The sequence below is a fragment of the Eulemur rufifrons genome, chromosome 29 (genome assembly GCF_041146395.1).
Source record: "Eulemur rufifrons isolate Redbay chromosome 29, OSU_ERuf_1, whole genome shotgun sequence".
Taxonomy (NCBI): domain Eukaryota; kingdom Metazoa; phylum Chordata; class Mammalia; order Primates; family Lemuridae; genus Eulemur; species Eulemur rufifrons.
Window position 1 is genome coordinate 97,841,862 of NC_091011.1, and position 18,996 is coordinate 97,860,857.

An 18,996-nucleotide genomic window follows, 5' to 3' on the forward strand; every position below is an offset into this window, starting at 1 on the left:
AAAGACATGTACTGTGAATTTGATGGCTGATTCCTGCGAGGCGAGAAAAAGCCAGGCAAATCTGGGGAAGAATAATTATTTATTCACTTGAGTAAGACTCTGTCCTTTGATTTAACACATTGAGTAGTAGTGACTTAAGACTTGGGACTATGAGGAGAAATGTAAGATGCATGAAATTCAAAAATAAAAACAAAACTAAAATATATATTTGTTAGTGGTTTCAATACATAGCAGAATAGAATAGAAGCAGAAGCAGAAATCAAGTTGTCAAACTTACAAAATGCGCTCCCTGTTTTGAACAATGGTTGGTGACATCACTGAAAGGACTCAGGACTCAGGTGTCTCTGTGGGGTAGTCTATTCCAGCACTTTGGTATTGTTTGTCCTGGCAATATGTCTTTGGTTGGTTCGTAGCACCAGAATTTCTTCTCTAATTTCCCAGTTTCACTCACATGCTTCCCTATTTTCTCTGTTAGTATTTTTTTTCTTTTGAGATATTCATTATGTGTTTGCTGTATGAAAACATATCAAAATATACCATGACATGCTCTCTCCCTTCCAAGGAGAATGACACACAGGGAAGGTGTCGTAGAAAGAAAGATGTGAACCAAAGGCTGGGAGAAGGGCAAGAGAGTGCTGCGTGTGGCCCAGGCCCTCAGCTGACATGCGGGAGCCACCCCCGGATCAGTGTTTGCTCGATGCTCTAAGTTGAGCTAATAGTGTGATTCCATCAAAGGGGAGGGACAAAGTCAGATACCACTTCTGACACACGGTGCAGAGTGTTTCCTTGAGTTAAGGCAGGCGTGTCCGGCTGCTCTGCTGGGAGAAGGGAAGGTCCCAAGGAGGATGTTGTGCGCACGTGTAGAGGTGAGCACTCGGCACAGTGTCTGCACAGAGAGCCACTTAAAACACACTTAGTGGATGAGTTGAATTGAATGAGCAAACATCGGATGGGTCTGGAAGGCTAGTCTGTCGCCCGTAGTCAGACTTAAGCCCTAGTGAGGTAGGTGTGTGCATGCTCACATGGGACTACTAATGTTGATCTCATTGACGTTATTTAGTTCCATAAAATATTTTTTGTGGGAGGAAAATTTACTTTGTAGTTCCATGGTTTTGAAAGTAGATCAAGAAGTATTCTGCCTTGTAAGTTGCATCGAGCTGATGGCCGCACCCTTCCTGTCTAAAACATGATGGTGCACACGTGTAAATCATAGCAGTTCTGTGTGTTGAAAGCAAATGCAAACCAAAGCAGGAGAAAGGGAAACCGACAGAACTTGGGCACTTAAAAAAACCTATTTCCTAATGGAGTAAACAGATATTCCACTGCAAGTTACAATTTTCACCGTCATTTGCTCTGTGCCGCGTCCGCTGGGAAGGCAGCACTAATAAATGAGATGCAGCGATGACCTTCACCACCTCCGCCCACAGCTGTGAATTGAACTGCGCATCCGGTTGGCTACCAGGACAGAACTCACCACTGACCACAGGCTGCCGTGTTGTCTTTGGCTGAGATGCGCACTGTTAAAGTGAATGCCACTCCGCTCATGAAAACAACGTCTCCCGCTGCAGAGGACCTGAAACGCCAGTCATTGATTTTGTGGATGGCTACAATAATATGACCTAAAGATTAGCCAAGCCTTAGTGTACGTTTGTTAAATTACAGTGCAGATCAATTTGTGTTTTTTTTTTTTAGAGAGTTGATATATTGCTTCTTAAATTAGAACCTTTATCGATGGCGTGCGTGGAATATAATTGTCAGATTTACAGTCCTGACAATTCAAGTTTAGCTTCCGCTTGTTTCAAATACATTAGAGTGAAACTTCTATCCATTAAGTTAAGTTAGGGTTTTGAATTTTGAAAACTTTGGGTAAATATGAAAATTTGTTTTTGCCAACGCTAGCCTTATTAATTGGCGAACCACACATGAACTATGCTGCGTTTGAGAATAGACCAGCGTCCATATCCAGGTGGCATCTCTTGCCCTGCTGTTGTTATTAAAGCCCCCCTTGTACCAGCATGTGTCCTAGCAGATGATAAATTAATGGCTACTGTGTGACAGCTCATAACCCAGTCACCCTGTGGCTTCCACACTGACTGGCTCTAGCTCCCTTGTTGACCAGACTCTGTAATAAGCCTAGAAAGTGTGGACGGGTCATAGTCAGAAGGGAGAGAGTCTCTGGTCTGACCCCGTCATAAGACGGAAGTGAATTATAGTGATGCCATTTGGTAAACTTCCAACAGTCCACCCGGGGGAAGAGCCGGGTGGGTGGGAGCTCTGTGGTGGTCTTCCCTTCGCTGGCACAGACACCCCCTTGAGCCAGCCAGATTCAGACTCACGCTCTGCCTAAAGCAGAGGGACTCAGGCAGCCACGCGCCACGGGAGAGGCTGCCTTTGACATGGCGTGTGTGTTACGCGTGCCAGATCTTCCATGAGAGAAACAGCCCACCACACCCACCGTGGCATCGGCATTTTGAGGCTTGACAGACATAAATGGGCAGATGCGGAGGAGCGAGTGACTCCTCCAAAGGCGACCTGCCTGCTTTTCCTGGGAGAGTGAAGGAGCCTCTCTAATCATTTGTTTCTCTGTTTTTCCAACCCAATGAGTAGACAGAATTGTTTTGTATAATGATTTTCTTCATTCTGTGTAAGATACTGTTCTGCCTGCTGTTTGCATTTTGGATCATTGTGTTTGCTTTTAAATCAGAAAGACAAGAACTGAGGTAAGGCAAGTTGTTCACAGATCCCACCCAAAATTCTCCTAGAATGTGATTCATTTTTAAAAATTTATAAACAAAACCTCGTATGATAATTTCAATGGCTGCAGAAGAAGAATTTTATAATAGTCAATCTTTCATGATAAAAACTCTTAACAACCTATGAATAGAAGGGAACTTCTGAAAATTATTAAGGTTACCTGTTAAAAAAAATTACAGCTAATGTCATACTCAATGGTGAAAGTCTGATGCTTGCTACCTAACATTAGGAAAACATGTCCTCTAACACCTCTTCTATTTAGCACTGCTAAATGCTAGTGAAGGTCGTGGTGGGTGCAATAAAGCCAAAAATAAGTAAAAGGGAAACAGGTTTGAAAGGAAGAAGTAGGTTTGTCCTTATTTGCAGGACATCGTTGTGTATGTTAAAACACCAAGATCTATTTTTCAAAGTTGACTACAACTGAAAAGTGCATTGACACAAAATCAATAGACAAAATTAATTTTATTTTTATACACTAGAAACTAACAGATAATGAAATTAAACAATAATACCATTTAAAATAGCATAAAACATTGGAAAATTTTGGAATGGATTTACTAAAAGACATTCAAAGTCTGTGCATGAAAACCACTAAAATTGCAAAGTGAAGCTAAGAAAGATCTTAATTTTATTTTATCTATGATTTTAAAATTTATATGGAAATATAAAGGACCTAGATTAGCCAGTACAATTTTGGAAAAGCAAAACAGAGTTCGAGGCCTTACACCACTCGATTTCAAGACTTGCTGTGAAGTTACTGTGACCAACACAAGATGACACTGACATAAGAATAGACTTATAGGTAAATGGAATGAGGTATAAAGTTAGGAAATAGAAGTCCACACATGCATATGCAATTGGTTTTTGACAAAAGTGTGCTAAGGTAATTCAGCAGGAAAAAGATAATCTTTTCAACAATATACTGGAATAGCAAGTGAGGTATGTGACTGGGAAGAAATTAATATTGATGCTTACCTCATATACTGCATAAAAAGTAACAAAAGTTTGATCATAGACCTAAAAGAAAGCTAAAATTATTAAACTTCCAGGAGAAAACATGAGAGCAAATCTCTGTGACATTGGAGTAGGCAAAGATTTCTCAGGACACAAATGTCATGAATCATAAAAGAAAAATATCAATAAAATGGATTTTAACCAGATTAAAAGTATTTTTCTCTTCAAAAAATGTAATTGGGAAAATAATAAGTCATACTCTGGTAGAAAATGTTTTTAAATAAACACATCCAACAAAGACTGGTATCCAGAATCTATAAAGGGCTTAATAACAAGTCTTGAAGAAACGTTAAAAGGGCAAAATATTTGAATAGATACTTTGCAGAAAACCTCTATAAATGACCAATAATCACATGAAAAGATGTTCAGCATTGCTGGTCATCATCAAAATGCAAATTAAAACCTTAGTGAGTCCCACACACCTGCTGGCATGGCTATCAATGAATACTGACAATGCCAGCTGATGTCAAGGCTGCGGTGTGCATGTAACTCTTGTACAATGGCCAGTGGAAATGCAAAATGGTGCAGCTACTTTGGAAATCAGTTTGGCAGTTTCCCATAAAGTTAAGTATAAACATGCCCTATGACCTAGCAATTTCATGCCTAGATATTTACTCAAGAGAGATGAAAACATTTATCCACACAAAGACTTGAACATGAGTGTTCATAGCAGCCTTGTTCATAATAACCGGCACCTGGCAGCAATCTAAATAGTCATCAATGCGTGAATTTGAATGCATAAAGTATCGAGGTATATCAGTACTATAGACTCTTCCTTCGCAATATAAAGGAATGAAACATTAATGTATGCAGCGACATGCATACATCTCAAAATCATTATGCTAAATAAAAGGACATAAACACAAAGACCGCATAGTGTGTAATTCTATTTTTCGGGAATTCCTGGAACGGCAAACCTCTCTAGTACAAAACAGAGCAGCAGTTGCCTGGGGCCGTGGGTGCTGTAGAGGATGCGGCAAAGGGGCAGATGGGTCTTTGTTATGATAGATTCATTTCTAGCCTGCTTACGTTTTGTGTTGTTTTTGTAAATGGAAAAATATAAAAACTCATTGAAAGATGTTAAAAATACCCAGATAAATGGAAAAGTAGACCAAGTCCACAAAAGGAAGATTCATTGTTGTAGAAATGGCTGATATCCATTGTGATACACACTTGAATAGTGTACATTAGTGAAAAGTAAGAGCTCAACACAATATGGATTATATTAATCTTAGAAATATAATATCAATTACCAAAGAACACTTACAGTAAATATCGCTTTATTAAGTTCAAACGCAAGCAAAATGAAACAACATATTATTTAGGGGTACATAAATATGTGATAAAACTGTTAAACAAAAGTCACGGAATGATAAAATTCAGGAGAGGGAATGAAGAATGGGACAGGAAAAGCACTCAATGCTTTATTAAAGGGATTAGTTCTGTAAAATTTGGATTCAGTCTAAAGGCTGCACTCAAGGATCCAGAAGGCTACATGTGCCCCAAGGCCGTAGGCTCCCCACCGCTCTGTGGTTTCATTGGTTTTACTCTGAACATGAACATATATTTTCTGTACATCAAATACAGTACTACATAATGTTAAGAAATTCTTGTGTTTCGGCGTGATTGGTAATGTTGGGGGCTGGTGGAGGCTGGGAACTCCGGGGATCAGGGGTGATGAATCTTCGTCCGTGGAAGGCAGATTTGGATTTTAAAAACTCACTCAGAGCAACAGCTAGTGAATAAGGGCGGTGAGGTGGTAATCAGATTAAGTTGTAGCCTTTTTTGCTAGTCTCTTGGTAACTTAGTAACAAATTTAAGTGCTTTCCAGAAAAGAAACTCTAAAATTTGTTGTATAAGGGCAACTTTGCTGAGTGATGGAATAGGCTCCGATTGTGACTGCTTTTACTGGGAGACAGCTCGTTAGATAAATGCATCTTGGTGTGTTTGCTTAAAAAAAAAAAAAAAGACTCATTTGATTTGTACATGAAAGTATTAACAGGAAAATAAATGAAAGCAATTTCACCTGAACATCTATTAGTGATTTTAACACTGAACTTTTTAAATGTAATTTACATGGTGCCTGAAATGGGTTGATCTAGAACCATGTAGACGATGAAAATGTCACTATATTGATAGGCTTTAGTTTTCTTCCTAAAATCTAGACATCCTTAAATTATATTAAATTGCTTTTGAATTCATCCAGTCTGCATAGTGTTTTTCAGTCATCAGCTATTACATTGTGAAATGCCCTTCCTATCCAGGTGGCTCAAAGTCACCACCTTCACTCACAGAGTGTTTTCCTTCTCCCCCTGTGCCCTCCTCTCCAACAGTCCTAAATTTCAGAACGTTTACCCTTTCATTCACAAGGCGTGTACATGTGTCTATGTTCACATGCATACTATTTAGTGTAAATGTTCTTGTTCATTTTCTTAGGGGATAATTGAAATCTTGGCTGTTTAGATACAAAAGCCCAGAGTCGCTGATGATACAATATGTAGATTCAAAGATATTCATGGCAGCAAAACTGCCAGATCCTCCAAGAGCAGCAAGGGGAGTTTGTGGACCAAATGGGAGCATGCTTCGCAGGATATCAGTGTAGAGTTTACATACACAGATTTACTCTGAAGTTTCAGATACAGGAAATCAGTCCCTTGACTAACAATTGTCTCTCACTCCTTATGGCAGCTCATTTCTTAATCTGCCCTCTGTGTATACTGCCTCCACTCTGTGTATACTGACTGCCCCAGAAAGTTCTAGAATGGTCCAAAGGTTTTATGTGTGTGTGTGTGCCTGTGCGTTCTATGTCAGTGTGTAGAGCAAGAGAAGGCTCAGGAAGAAGCATCGCGTGAGGCTACATTAAGAAGACCTGGGCATATTGCACCACACCTAAAGGGCCCTTTAATGAAAAGCAGCTTGTCTTTTCCCCAGAACTAGTGAATTCATGTTACTTAAGTGTTCATCAAAAGCCTAGGTGAGTTCCTTGATGTTACATGTTTCTTTTCTGTTTCCTCTCTTGTAGATACAGAATTCATCTACAGAGAACAGAAAGGAACGGTGATTCTGCGGAATGTTGAAACAAATACTTCTACTGTGCTAATAGAAGGCAAAAAAATTGTAAGTACTCTCTTTAATGACCGAGATAATTTCAGTTTTTCTTCCTGCAAGTCAATAAAGCAGAAAATGACTTTAGGTTTCAACTTTTACAATAGCCAAGAAGCAGCAATAAACTTGTAATACTACAGGCTGAGCAACTAAAGATAATGTGAAATTGAAACCACACTCATTTAATAAGATGAAAGCACAGTTTCTTTCTGTGTCTGGGAAATTTCTCTGCAGGTGTTGGAAACAAGTGTTGCGTAACATATATAATTGAAAGATAAAGTCCTCAGGCTTTTACACATTTACAGAACAATTGCAGTAACGCATATACAATACTTCAGGAGAACTTGCTCAATCTAGTTTAAAAAACCCTCATCTCCACATGCACAGGAAGCATTAACTTAGGCACTGCAACTGTACTTACCCTAATGATGTTAAGTGATGCTTATGCTTCAAAACCAATACCGAGTCAATATGAATATATGAATGCCACTGCTTTATAATCTGGGAAAACTTGTTTTCCCAAAGATTTAAATGACATTAAGATGTTGGGATCATGTACCATTGGGATCATGTTTTATTAGACACATTGACTGGAGTTATGTACTAAATATCAATTTAAGGAGAATTAACTTTGTTTACAATGTGTTCATATTCATTATTAGAAGAAAATAAATCCCCAACTGTAAGGTGTCGATCCTTTCCTTATCTGATCCACTGGGGAAATCAAAGGAGGCGACTGAGGCTAAATCTATGTTTAAAAATGAAACAGGGGCCAATTCCAAGTCAGAACCATCATGACAGGGCTCTCTGGCATGAATCAGAAATGCAGAAATCCTAGAATCCAGGATTAGAGGAGATCGTAGAAACAAATTAGTCAGTTCTCTGGTTTTACAGCTACGGATCCTGAGCGCGGAGTTGATGCGTGAGCTTTCCAGAGTCCTGCAGCTCACTGGCGGCCGTGCCAGCGCTCAGCTGGGCGCCAGGAGCCTGGGTCCCAGGGAGAGGGAAGGATGGCTTTGTCTTTAGGCCACCAGGTCCCCAGACCTGTAGGAATGCTGTTCTGCCGTCTTTTCTCTCCTAAATCACATTGAACTTGCTATTGAAATCCTTTTATTTCATTTCTTTTTGGTGTAAAAATACCTTTTTCTTAAAAGAAAATAAGTTTACTGAGGTTTAATGTTAAATGGATTCCACCCTTGACATAGACAGCAGGTGCAAGGGAGGCCCCGCATTGTTGGATTATGATATAGTTCAAAAAATGATCGCTTTATTGAATTAAATAATAGTCTGCAAAGTAAGACCAGGCAAAAATGAGTGTACCTGCATTTTTGCATTAAAGAATCATCTTTGGTAGAATTACTCCCTTAAGAAAATCTGATTCAACCCACTTAAAAATACTAAAGTTGCAGAAATGGTTTTCTAATATTAATCGAGAAGAAAAAATGATCCAATTGTTGCTGAGGGTTAGTTCATTTTAATGTCAGAATGTTATCAGTATTTCCTGTGAGGATGCCAGTTTAGTAAAGGCAGGGCACGGTACATACAGCTGCACTTAGCAATGAAATACATGAATATGAACCACCTTCTCTTTCTAAAATCAATGGCTTGTAACAGATCATATATTTTAACTGAAATTGTTTTAGCCAAGTAATAATGTGACTTCAGAAACCACTGTAGGTAAAGAAAAGTCCAAATCTCACAAATTAGCTGGCTTATTCATATAGAATTGCATTATATAAATGCAATCTTTTTGTCCTTAAAATGTCATTTATTCACTCATTTTACAAACATTTATTGAGCACCAAATGTGTACCACTGATAAATTCATTATTCCTGTCTCAAAGCTACATTTAAATGCTCCTCTAAACAGACCTCAAAATACAGAAAACAGAAGATATGTCATTTAGAAGTCTGAATCCTAATTTAGAACACAGAAGCTCTGGGTTTAATTTCCACTGAGCCAGCTACTCATTTAAAATTATTGTGCTTCAATTGCTCCATCTCCAAATTAAAGCTAATTTCTTCTGCCAGCTTAGGGCATGGGGCTTCTGTGAGATCCCGCAGTGGATTATTTGTATACTCTATGTGTTTTCATGAGCAAATATGGAGAAAGTGAAGCCTGGTGTTCTGAAGGGGCTAGAGTTTGTCAGATCATTGGTAGCCGGGAGGATAACAGTTGACTTGGACGGGGGACAGGAGTATGGGGCAGTTGCTCTTCTGTGTTCTGTTCTCTTGCTTTCCTGATGACTAGCCGCTGGGTGTCTCTTCTCATTTGAATTCCAAGAACTTTGAGCTTGTTTGAATTATAAAAGGAACCTGAGGCCAACTGTAAATTTTAAGTTGGTCCATAAAACAACCTGAAACAAGTGGAGAAATGGAAAAGAAGTGATGAATTCTATGGTCAGGAGAATTTTAAAATATTCCCACTTTGAACCATCTTTGGTCCAGAATGCTGCCAATCAATCAATCAATCAATATAAAATAAAATAAAATATTCCCTACAACCTTGACCTCTACCCTCATTCCATTTCCCCAGGCAATAAAACAGACACTTCCCCTAGACAGTCACTGTAAGGTCCCCAAACCTATCTGCCTCCAGCCTCTTCCTGACTCCTTGGCTTACTGTGATTGGCTCTTTCTCAGGACAGGAGGATGGAGCAGCATGCAAACCAATGCAGACACTGTATCAGTCCAGCAAAAAGCTTTTAAGATCATTAACAATTATGCAAATGTAAAACCTGTGCTAAGTGCTATACTTACATGGATATATCTCACCCTGCCTTCCCCAAACAACTTCTTTTGACTACAAGTTCTAATTAAATCATCCTTTATCATGCTTCCAAATGGTAAAAATCATGAAATATTTCAGAATACCACAAACACTTTAAATTGTGAGTTCATGTATGTGTATACATTTAACATTCTGTGATGATGACATCATGGTCCACACTTTTTTTTTTTTGCATTCTTTCGATTTGTTTGATAGTGGAATATTTTCAGATCCTTAGTATTTGATAGCATATCATATTTGATGGTATCTAAGAATTGATTTTTAGAAAATATTTACCAAAATGTCTCGCTCTGTTTTTCTATTTATAAAAATGCCTGAAGTATTACTTTAGAATGAACTAAATAAAAATATGGTTGCCCCCAAGCACAAGCACACCTTCTATGAAACAGCTCTGTTGGGTTTTGAGGTCTGCTACTCAGCTGTGAGCTCATTCGAGAAAGTTCTGCCTTGGATTTAATTTTGTCTTCCACACAGTGCTCAGTGCCATAACCTGCGCATAGTAGGTGCTCTATTGCTGTGTATTTTATGAATGACTATTACAGAATAACAAAATAATACAGGTGAGCGGTTTTCTAGAAACATCCATGTGGGTGAGGGTTTGGAAGGGCAGTTCAGCACTAGGGTTATGACCCTGAGCTTTGGATCTACCTCCCACATTGGAATTGCACTCTTTTCAGTAACAACAGGTGGTAATTATAGCAAGAAGCACACTCAGATTTCTAAAAATAAATTAAAAATCAAACCTAAACTTTCACTTGGATTACATGTTTGATATCCCAGGAATTCTAGCACATTATATTTTAAAAATAATTTAAGTGCCAAATTTAATGTTATTTTTATGCTCCTTGTAAGAATCTTGTCAAATTAAATGTTAATAAAAAGACCTTTGTTATGTTATAAATCTTTTTTTTCCCCCTAAAAAATGAGCCACTATAAACATAACTCATGGCCCAAAATGGGTCTTTGGAGATTTGGCCAATGATCACCTGGTTCCTGAAAAATCTGAATCTCTTGTCTACTGATGAGAACACTGATTTCTTTCTCCTTTCCCTCCCTCCCTCCTTACCTCCATCGCCGGGCTCTCCTTCCGTCCTTTCCACTGGAAGTGCACTTAAAATGGTCTTAATACATTTACTGAATTTGATTACATAGATTTCATAGGGACTGTGATTCTTACGAAAATTTAACACCATCTCTCCAATTCTTCTAAAACGTAACAGGTCAGAAATTCTCAGCATGCAGTTTCACCTGTGCTTGATATTTGGCTGTTTTAAAGCTTGAACAGCCTTTGGAGCTTGTGTCATTCAAACGCTTCCTTTTCTAGATGAGGAAACCGAGAAGGTCTAAAACCATGGCAACTGAGGAATGAGCAGTTTTATTTCCCCTAAAGGGTCTCAGCCTGCAGAGTGGCCATTGTGACAGGCTGGCAGCCTGTACTTTGAGGGAAAGCAAAAGGAACCGGACGTTATGCTGAGCAGGTGGCCAAGTGTGCGTATTTAACAAGCTATGGGCGGAGTCATGAATATTTATGAAAGGGGATGTGCGCGTGCGCAGTCAAGGTTCCTGCTGCATCATGGCGGCCGCGTTCAGAAAATGGCGGCGCCAGCGCCTTCCAAGGCCTCTGAGGTCAAAAGGTGAAGCAGAGGACAGGAAACGCTCACTGTACTTCCTCCTAGACCAGCCAAATCCGCGCAGCCGTAGTCGGCGGCCCTCATCAGGAAGTAATGCCGGTCAGTTTGGGGCCAGAACCCCGGAAAGGGAGGCGCTGAGTCTGTGGTGGCCGATATGAGCGTCGAGGCTGTGCAGAGGCCGGTGCTGGTGGCCCTTGGGGACCCACAGCGGCCACCGAGGAAGGGGGGTAGCGAGGCGTGTGCGACCTCCCGTCCCCTGGGGCCGGGAACTCACTTCTAAGATCTCTCTGGAGTCTCCTTGGTCTAGGGGCGTCCGTTTAGTTGTTCAGGGAGCTTAGGATTTTATTTTTATTTCTCAGACAACTCTGGCAGGACCTCCGTTGGTAGCGCTGTTGATCCAACAACGGGCCAGTTCAGAATAAATCTCTGTACTGACCTCTGACATTCATAGTTTATATGCCCTTTTTATTGTTAATACCAGTCAGGTGACAAGATGAACACATTCATTGTATCATTTAAATGGTGCCAGGTGTTTGGAAAGCAACTTGGCAATACACTTTAAGAGCAGTAAAAATACTGCTGCGTTTTTGTTTACTCCAGGATATTTTACATAAGTAAATAGTCTAAAAAAGTTTATGAAGTCTATGAAGTTGCAGCATTATTTGCAATGAAAATATCTGAAACTTGGAAAAGGAAATAAGTAAAAAAATATGTGGAAATAAAATAATAGCTATGAAGGCTGCGTAATGATACAAAAGAATACAATGTAATACTTCTATTAACTGTTTATTGAAAAGGTTAGGAAGTGAACACTGAACTATGAAAATTAGATAAATCTCGGGTGGTTAAATGCTGTGTATTACTAGTGTGATTTCCATAATTGCTGTTTCAATGCCATTTATTCAATAATTTTAATCAGAATTTTTAAAATTCAGGCTCATGTCTCAAAGAGATTAGACTTCCTCAACAATGAATATGTAAGAGCTGTAGACAGTTCCCAGAAATACTTGAAAGGGAAAATAAGTTGATTAAAAAAAAGCTTTCTGTTGTTATGCTTATATCAGGTTTTCTCAATTTTTATGTGTTTTAATTACTAATTTACTTGTTTTAATTATTTTAATGACTAAATTAACATTTGAATAAGTATGGGTTTCTCTAATTTGTCTCCCTTTGATTTTATATAATATTTAGGTGTAGAATTTTTATTTTTATTTCACTCTCCAAAAATTAACTAATTCTGACCCCTCACAGAAAAGGATATAAATAGGCAAGTGTTATTAAACCCATTCCAAAATAAGAACAAATAATAGGCCTGTTTGTGCTACCAGAGGAGCTCCAGAATTTGGCTGAGATTAGAACTTGAGAGCACTTTTCTTCCACTTCATTCAGTGGACTCCCATGGATGCTTGACCCTCACTCACATCAGTCATTCTCACTTCATTCTCCTTCATTAATTTCCCCCAAGTGCTGCTGCTTCCTCCTTTCAGCCCTCAGGGGGGGTAAATGTGGGAGGAGCAAGAAGCCCCCTTCCAGCCCTCTTTCCCTTTTCTGTTCTCCGCAGAGCCCAGTGTGCTGTCGGCAGGGAGCACAGCACACTCCCACAGGTGTTGTCCCAGGTGCGGACAGGCCGGCCCAGGGGCAGTGGATGCAGCCTGAGGCCACCTCTTCTTGTCCTGGGCTCACCACGCTGCCTGTGGCCTGGACAGCAGGCCAGCGTGGCCCACTGGCTGTTTCTAATCCGAGGTGGGATTTCACTTCACACATGGGTGAAAACCACCAAGGAGAAGTAGGTTTGTTTTTGTCTACTGTTTTGTCTACGGTGGAGAGGGCGGAAACTGGCAGCTTAGGATGCTCACTGGAATGTTTTGTTTGGCCCACAGAGTGGTTTTTATGAACTTGAAACCCAGATTTCTGGCATCTCTTGAAAAAGAGATCTGGCAGCAGCCAGTCCTCATTTTCTCAGAGAGCACAGTTTGGCGGGAGCCGGGAGGCAGCTGGCCCCTCACACAGAACTGAGCTGGCCAGTCCCCAGGAACCCACGCTCCTGACTTCTAACCAGACTGGCCTCGAGTCCCAAACCCCCTTTCAGTCCAGGAACAAAAGGGTGACATTAGAAACTCTACGTCTTTTGTAAGATCATTTTCAAAAGTTGTGGCACAAAGTGCCTCTTCCGCGTTTGTTTCTGTGTCTATACGATTCTCTCAACCCTTCCCCCTGCCCCGTGTCCTCTTTTCCTTTTCTCCCCTGTGTCTCAGGTGGTCTCTTTCTTTTTGTTCCTTTTCTCTTTTATCCTCCCTCTCCCTTTTTTTTCCTTCTCTCACTACAACATAGAATAGAAAACAAAGTATTTTCTACCTATTTTTCTTCCGGTGTTTACTTCATAGGCTATTCTTTTAATTTTTAAAGTAAGTGAGTAGACTATTTTATACTTACCTCCTGAAAATAAGTGCAGTAGTGGTTTAATCTTTCTGGCTGCAAGGCCACTGCTCCCTGAGGGTGGTGTGCTGCCCTGCGACCCTCAGGCACTGCCTCCGCTGGGAAGGCCCTGGCAAGACGGGGGCATGGACACGATGATTAATCAAACACAGTTTGTACTCTTAGGCAGTTTTAAGCCTAGTTCATTTAAAAGAAACGAACTTTAGACCATAACTATTCTGCAGTAGAGGCACGACACGCAGTGAGAACCGGGTGAGAAAGAAGAGGATTGCTGTCAACTCTAGATGAGGGTCTGAAGAGCCAGCACGTCAGCCGTCCTTGCATTTGGGATACAAGTGGGAAATGGCGTCGTAGGCAAAATGAGCAGGGTGGGAAATCCACGTGTCAGGACCAGACAGTGTGGGGAGTGGATTGTGTGGGGAGGGGCTTGGAAGGCTGTGGTTTAAAGGCCCAGAAGAAAGATGCAGAGAGGACTTGTAAGGGAAAATTCATTTGTGTAGGCAATAGGTTTCCTAGGCCAAGCTCAGATGAGTGCCGCAGTGTTTTTCCTGGCCTGGCCTCTGGCAAGCTGGCCTTCCGGGGAGGCATGAGTCAGCGCGTTTATGTAACCAAGGCATTACCCCCATGTGAACCCATGTGACCACACTTTCGCTTGGCATGTTGGCACTATTGTTCTGAGCCATCTATAAGCGCCCGCCATGTTCTCGCTGTGTGCCGCATCCCCCCCCGACAATCGAGTATGTCTCATCTGCCGGCTGCCACTCGCCTCTTCTTTCAATTCCTGAAGCCTGCGCTAGCCACAGAGCCCCCTCCCCACAGGCCTTCCGGAACCTTCCTTGGTGCTCTAGTCTTTACTCTCTAGCAAATGGGAAGGGATAGAATTTTTGAGCAGGACAAGCCAGTGTGCTTTAGGAAACTAACAGGACAAGGCCAATAAGAATGGGGATATGGAGAAGGGAAAGATTACAGGCAGGGGGTCCGCAGCAGTTGCCTCAAGCCCAGGTGGAGGTGGAGGAGGTCCTGAATTTAGGCCGTGGCTTTGGGAAGGCGCAGGGGATAGGGTTTTAGTTACATTGTGGGGTGGAATTGATAATACTTGGCCATATTTTGTGTGTAGGTGGGTGAGATTGCAACAATGGTGTGTGTTGAGCCTCGTTAATGGGCAGGTGTTGAACTCAGAAACTCAAGTCGGGAGAGTAGTGGACTGTAGGGTGGAAAACTAAGGCCACTTTGGGGAAGAAGATGGTGTGAGGTGTATGCAGAGTGACTTAACCAATAATTGATATTCTGAGTGCTTGGGATGTGACCAGAAGGAACCTAAGACTATACACACATTATCTTATTTAATTGTAATCCTTAGGAATTCTGTGAGCTTTAGTACTTTATTATTTTAAAGATTAGAAAACAAGAGGCTAAAAGAACTTTTTTCTCAGTCACATAGTTCATACCTCGTAGTCCTGAGAGCTGAACTCAGCTTTATCTAATTCCAAACTAAATACTTTCAGGATTGCATAAAGGGTCCAGCTGTAGTTTTAGTCGCTACGGTTGTAAAGCGGTATTGAGGCCATCCTTGCGTTACAGAGAAGGATGCCACAGCTTTAAACGTGTGGTTCATGCCTGTGAATCTACCCTTACACATTGCAATGCTACTCCTGGAGGCCACTGTATATTGCCCTGAAATAAAGACTCAAGATGCAAAACGTTGAATCAGTTTAGCCTAATGCAAAAAATGCTGAGCGACTGAATCTTGTGGGATGATCTGTTTCAAGGTTAGAGAGAAGTCAGCTATAAACCATCTGGACACGTTTTCAGTGGTGGATCTTTAATCATCTTTTCCCTCTGCTCTACGGCAAGGGCATTTTCAGGTTTTCTTTAACTTACAACCAATGAGTGCAGTGCTAGTAGCAGCACCTGGGTCTGTCTGAGTCCATAGTAAATGAGGTTTAGGTGAATTCGGGGTCCAGAGCCAGGCTGTGGCGTCCGTCATCAAGGGCACTGTCAGGCCCATGTGTTCCTGTCTTCCTCCTAGAGTAGGAAGGAAACAGAGGCTCATCGTTTGTTTTAGGTTTGGTGTGTGTTCCCATAGAGCTGCACATAGTATCCTCTTATAACTCAGTCTTTCCAGTTTTTGTCTTTTGTTTATCGTTATCCATCCTATATATTTAGGGTTTTTCTTTCCATTATGAGTTTAATGAGGGGAATTGCTTTCAAATATCAGCTCCTGGATATATTGATGCTTTCTACCATTTATTTTCCATCTGTTACGTGGTAAGTTGGGGCATTCTATTATTTTATATCTTTTCTTCCACTAACAGCTACCTTTCCTTCTCTGAGTTTATAATCACACGTGTATTTATCTATTACATGAAAAAGAACCAACCTTTAGATATGTCTCTCACCAGAAATATGCCTTGGATTTTATATAAATGGGATCCTCATACATTTAGACCAGTATTTTTAAAAGTCGGCGTAATGTTATTAAAATTATGTTATTGATTATAACTAAGTAGCCCCAAATAATACAAAATGTGGACTGTTATGTACATGAATATCACTAGTGAGTATAGATACAAAATTTACAAGCAAACTATTAGCAAGTAGAGTTCGATCATGTATCAGAATCATAGTATGTTATGAACAGGTGAGATTTAATAATGACAACGGTATTTATATATCAGAAAATTGATCAATAAAATTCATTACAACTGCAAAATTACAGAAGAAGCCTTAAGATTAAATCACTAGATGCTGAAAAGTCATCAGATAAAGTTTATCAGCAACTCCTAGTAAAAATTTTTGGTAAGATAAAAATGAAAAACTGCTTAAATATGATAAAGGTTATTTACCAAGAACCAACCAGCAATGAGAACCATTCTAAATGGCAAACAATAAAACTGTTTTGATCATAGTCAGAGATCAAGCAGGAATAATCACCATCACCATTAATATGTCTTAGGAGATACTATAAGCAAACCAAATGATTGAATTAAGAACTAGAAAATAAAAGAAAAAATTATATTTCATTTTCTGATAATTCTATCCCTAGAGAACCTAAAAGATACTAGTTTAAAAAAATATATGAAAATTTCTTAATATGGCTGAATAAAGAAATATAGTGTGAAATCAATAGCTTTTCTTTTCACTAATGTAAGTACCTATAAGTAGAAATGGAGAAAATATTCCATTCACAATAAGAACAAAAAATATAAAAAGATTTAGAATAAGTCTAATCAGAATGTCACAAGACTTAGAGTAAAGCAAACTGTAAAATCTTGTTAGAGATTTGAAAAATATTAAAGATAATGGTGTAATCTTAGAAAAGAAGACAATATTGAAAATGTTAATTTGCTTTAAATTGATATCAAATTTTGATACAATCCTAATTAGAACTCTGAAAAAACTTTAGTGTTAATTATTTGACAAAATGATCTTAGTTGTCATATATAGGAATAAACACCTGAATATACCCATGAAATGTTTCAAAATGTATAGTAACATAGTTTTATCAGAAATGAAAAAACATAGTAAAGACATTTTATTCAACTCAGTAACTATAATAACTAACACTTTGGGGTGCTTGCTGTGTACCAGGTATTATAATTACTTCATTGAATTTTCACATCAACCGTGAGGTAGGTAAAAATATTACCTCCACTTTACAGAAACACAAGAAGTTAAGAAATTTTCAAAATTTCCCATAGTAAGAGGTATAAACAGGACACAAATCTCAGGCTTTCTGAATCCACAGTCCAAGCTTAAAACCATCAAACTTTGTCTTGGAATAACAGAAGGTTCCAATATATAAATGAGTATTTCTCATAAAAGCACTGAGGGATGATAATACAATTGGAACACAATACTGGCATAACTAACTCCTCATTTACAAGGGCAAAAAGTAAGTCTCATTTTCAGATGTACAAAATTAAATTCCAGTTGGATTAAAGGCTTAAATATTTTTAAAAGCCTATAATTTGGTTTAGCAAAAAGAGAGAACTTTGTAACAAAATAGGAAATCCAGGGCTATTAGAGAAAGACACTGTATTTAACTTGCCATATACAATTTTAAATGTTAATATTAAAAAGGCAAAATCAGTAGATAAATAATGGACAATATTTGCAATCCAGGTAACAAAGGGAAAATATAATCTATAAAGAGTTCTTCCAAATTTATCAGAGAAATATAAATAAATAATAGAAAATGGACAAAAATATTTCTGGTGTAGCTCAGGTGAGCCTGAAACCAAGGCGTGCTTTGCTTTAGAAATTGATCTTTGAATCGTAATCTTGGAGCAAACATTTAGGAATGTGATAGGTGTTTTTGCATCCATTATTTGCACTTGGTGAACTGGTATGTCCACAGCTTAAAATTTCTGTAGCTGTTAAGGATACGGAGACTGGAATGGTCAGAAATGCATGAAATCATTCCTAAGAATGGCAGTGGTAATCTTCTCAAAGAGCCTAATGAAATTCTCACTGTCTCAGGCAGGATCATTAGCAGTTGACCCCCAATTGAGGAATGTGACCTATACTGATTTCTAAGTGTAGAAAGTTGCATTCTTTGCTGGGTTTTTTTTGTGTGTGTGTGTGTTATTTTTATGTCAGTCACATTATTGCCACCCCTGTAACAGCTGAGGATGTAATTATTCATTTATTCAGCAAACAGTTATGGAACATCTATTATAACCAGTCACTGTTAGGCACAGGGAATTAGCTGTGGCAAAACAACCTAAAATTCTCTTCTTGACATCTGGTCCTGGCCACACAGTATAAGATGACCAGAATTACTCTTCTAACGTAAACAACTATAAAATGGGACAAAATATGAGGACAAAACAGTTTTCATGCATTGGACAACCGGCAGTGCACAGCTGTGATCTCTGAGAAAAGGAAAACGAATGAACTATGCCATCATGTGGACTTTCTGCATTAATGTATTATAATTGCTAGCCTGCAGTACAAGGAGGAAAAACTCAAGACCTCAGTCTTGTCAAGAAGACAGAGGTCAGAGCTCAGGAAAAAACTATGGCTACAATTTAGGAAACAGAGTACCCCAAATGAGGAAGCTAACTAGAGAATACTCACAAAATCTACATAGAATTCTCTTTGAGCCTTTGGTGAATTGTTGATCTTTACATGTGAAGAGCGAAACATAAGGCTGAACAAAATAAAATTCCAGGGAAAGAATAATTATAGGACCCTTTAAGATGAAAATTTCCCAGAGCTCATACATTGTCAGGAATTACTTAAGTTTCATTTAGCCATGAG

General features: G+C 39.4%; 1 protein-coding gene across 3 annotated transcripts in view; it reads left to right on the plus strand.

Annotated features, from left to right (window-relative positions):
• The window catches only part of DPP6 (dipeptidyl peptidase like 6), a 643,862-nt gene that overhangs the window by 378,189 nt on the left and 246,677 nt on the right, over positions 1–18,996 (plus strand). For all 3 annotated transcript variants that reach the window (XR_011231801.1, XM_069462595.1, XM_069462596.1), the window contains exon 4: positions 6,791–6,885. Coding sequence is in view for 2 of the 3 variants with exons in the window: in XM_069462595.1 (XP_069318696.1) it covers positions 6,791–6,885 (95 nt within the window). In the remaining variant the exon portion in view is untranslated. The remainder of the gene's footprint in view (positions 1–6,790; positions 6,886–18,996) is intronic.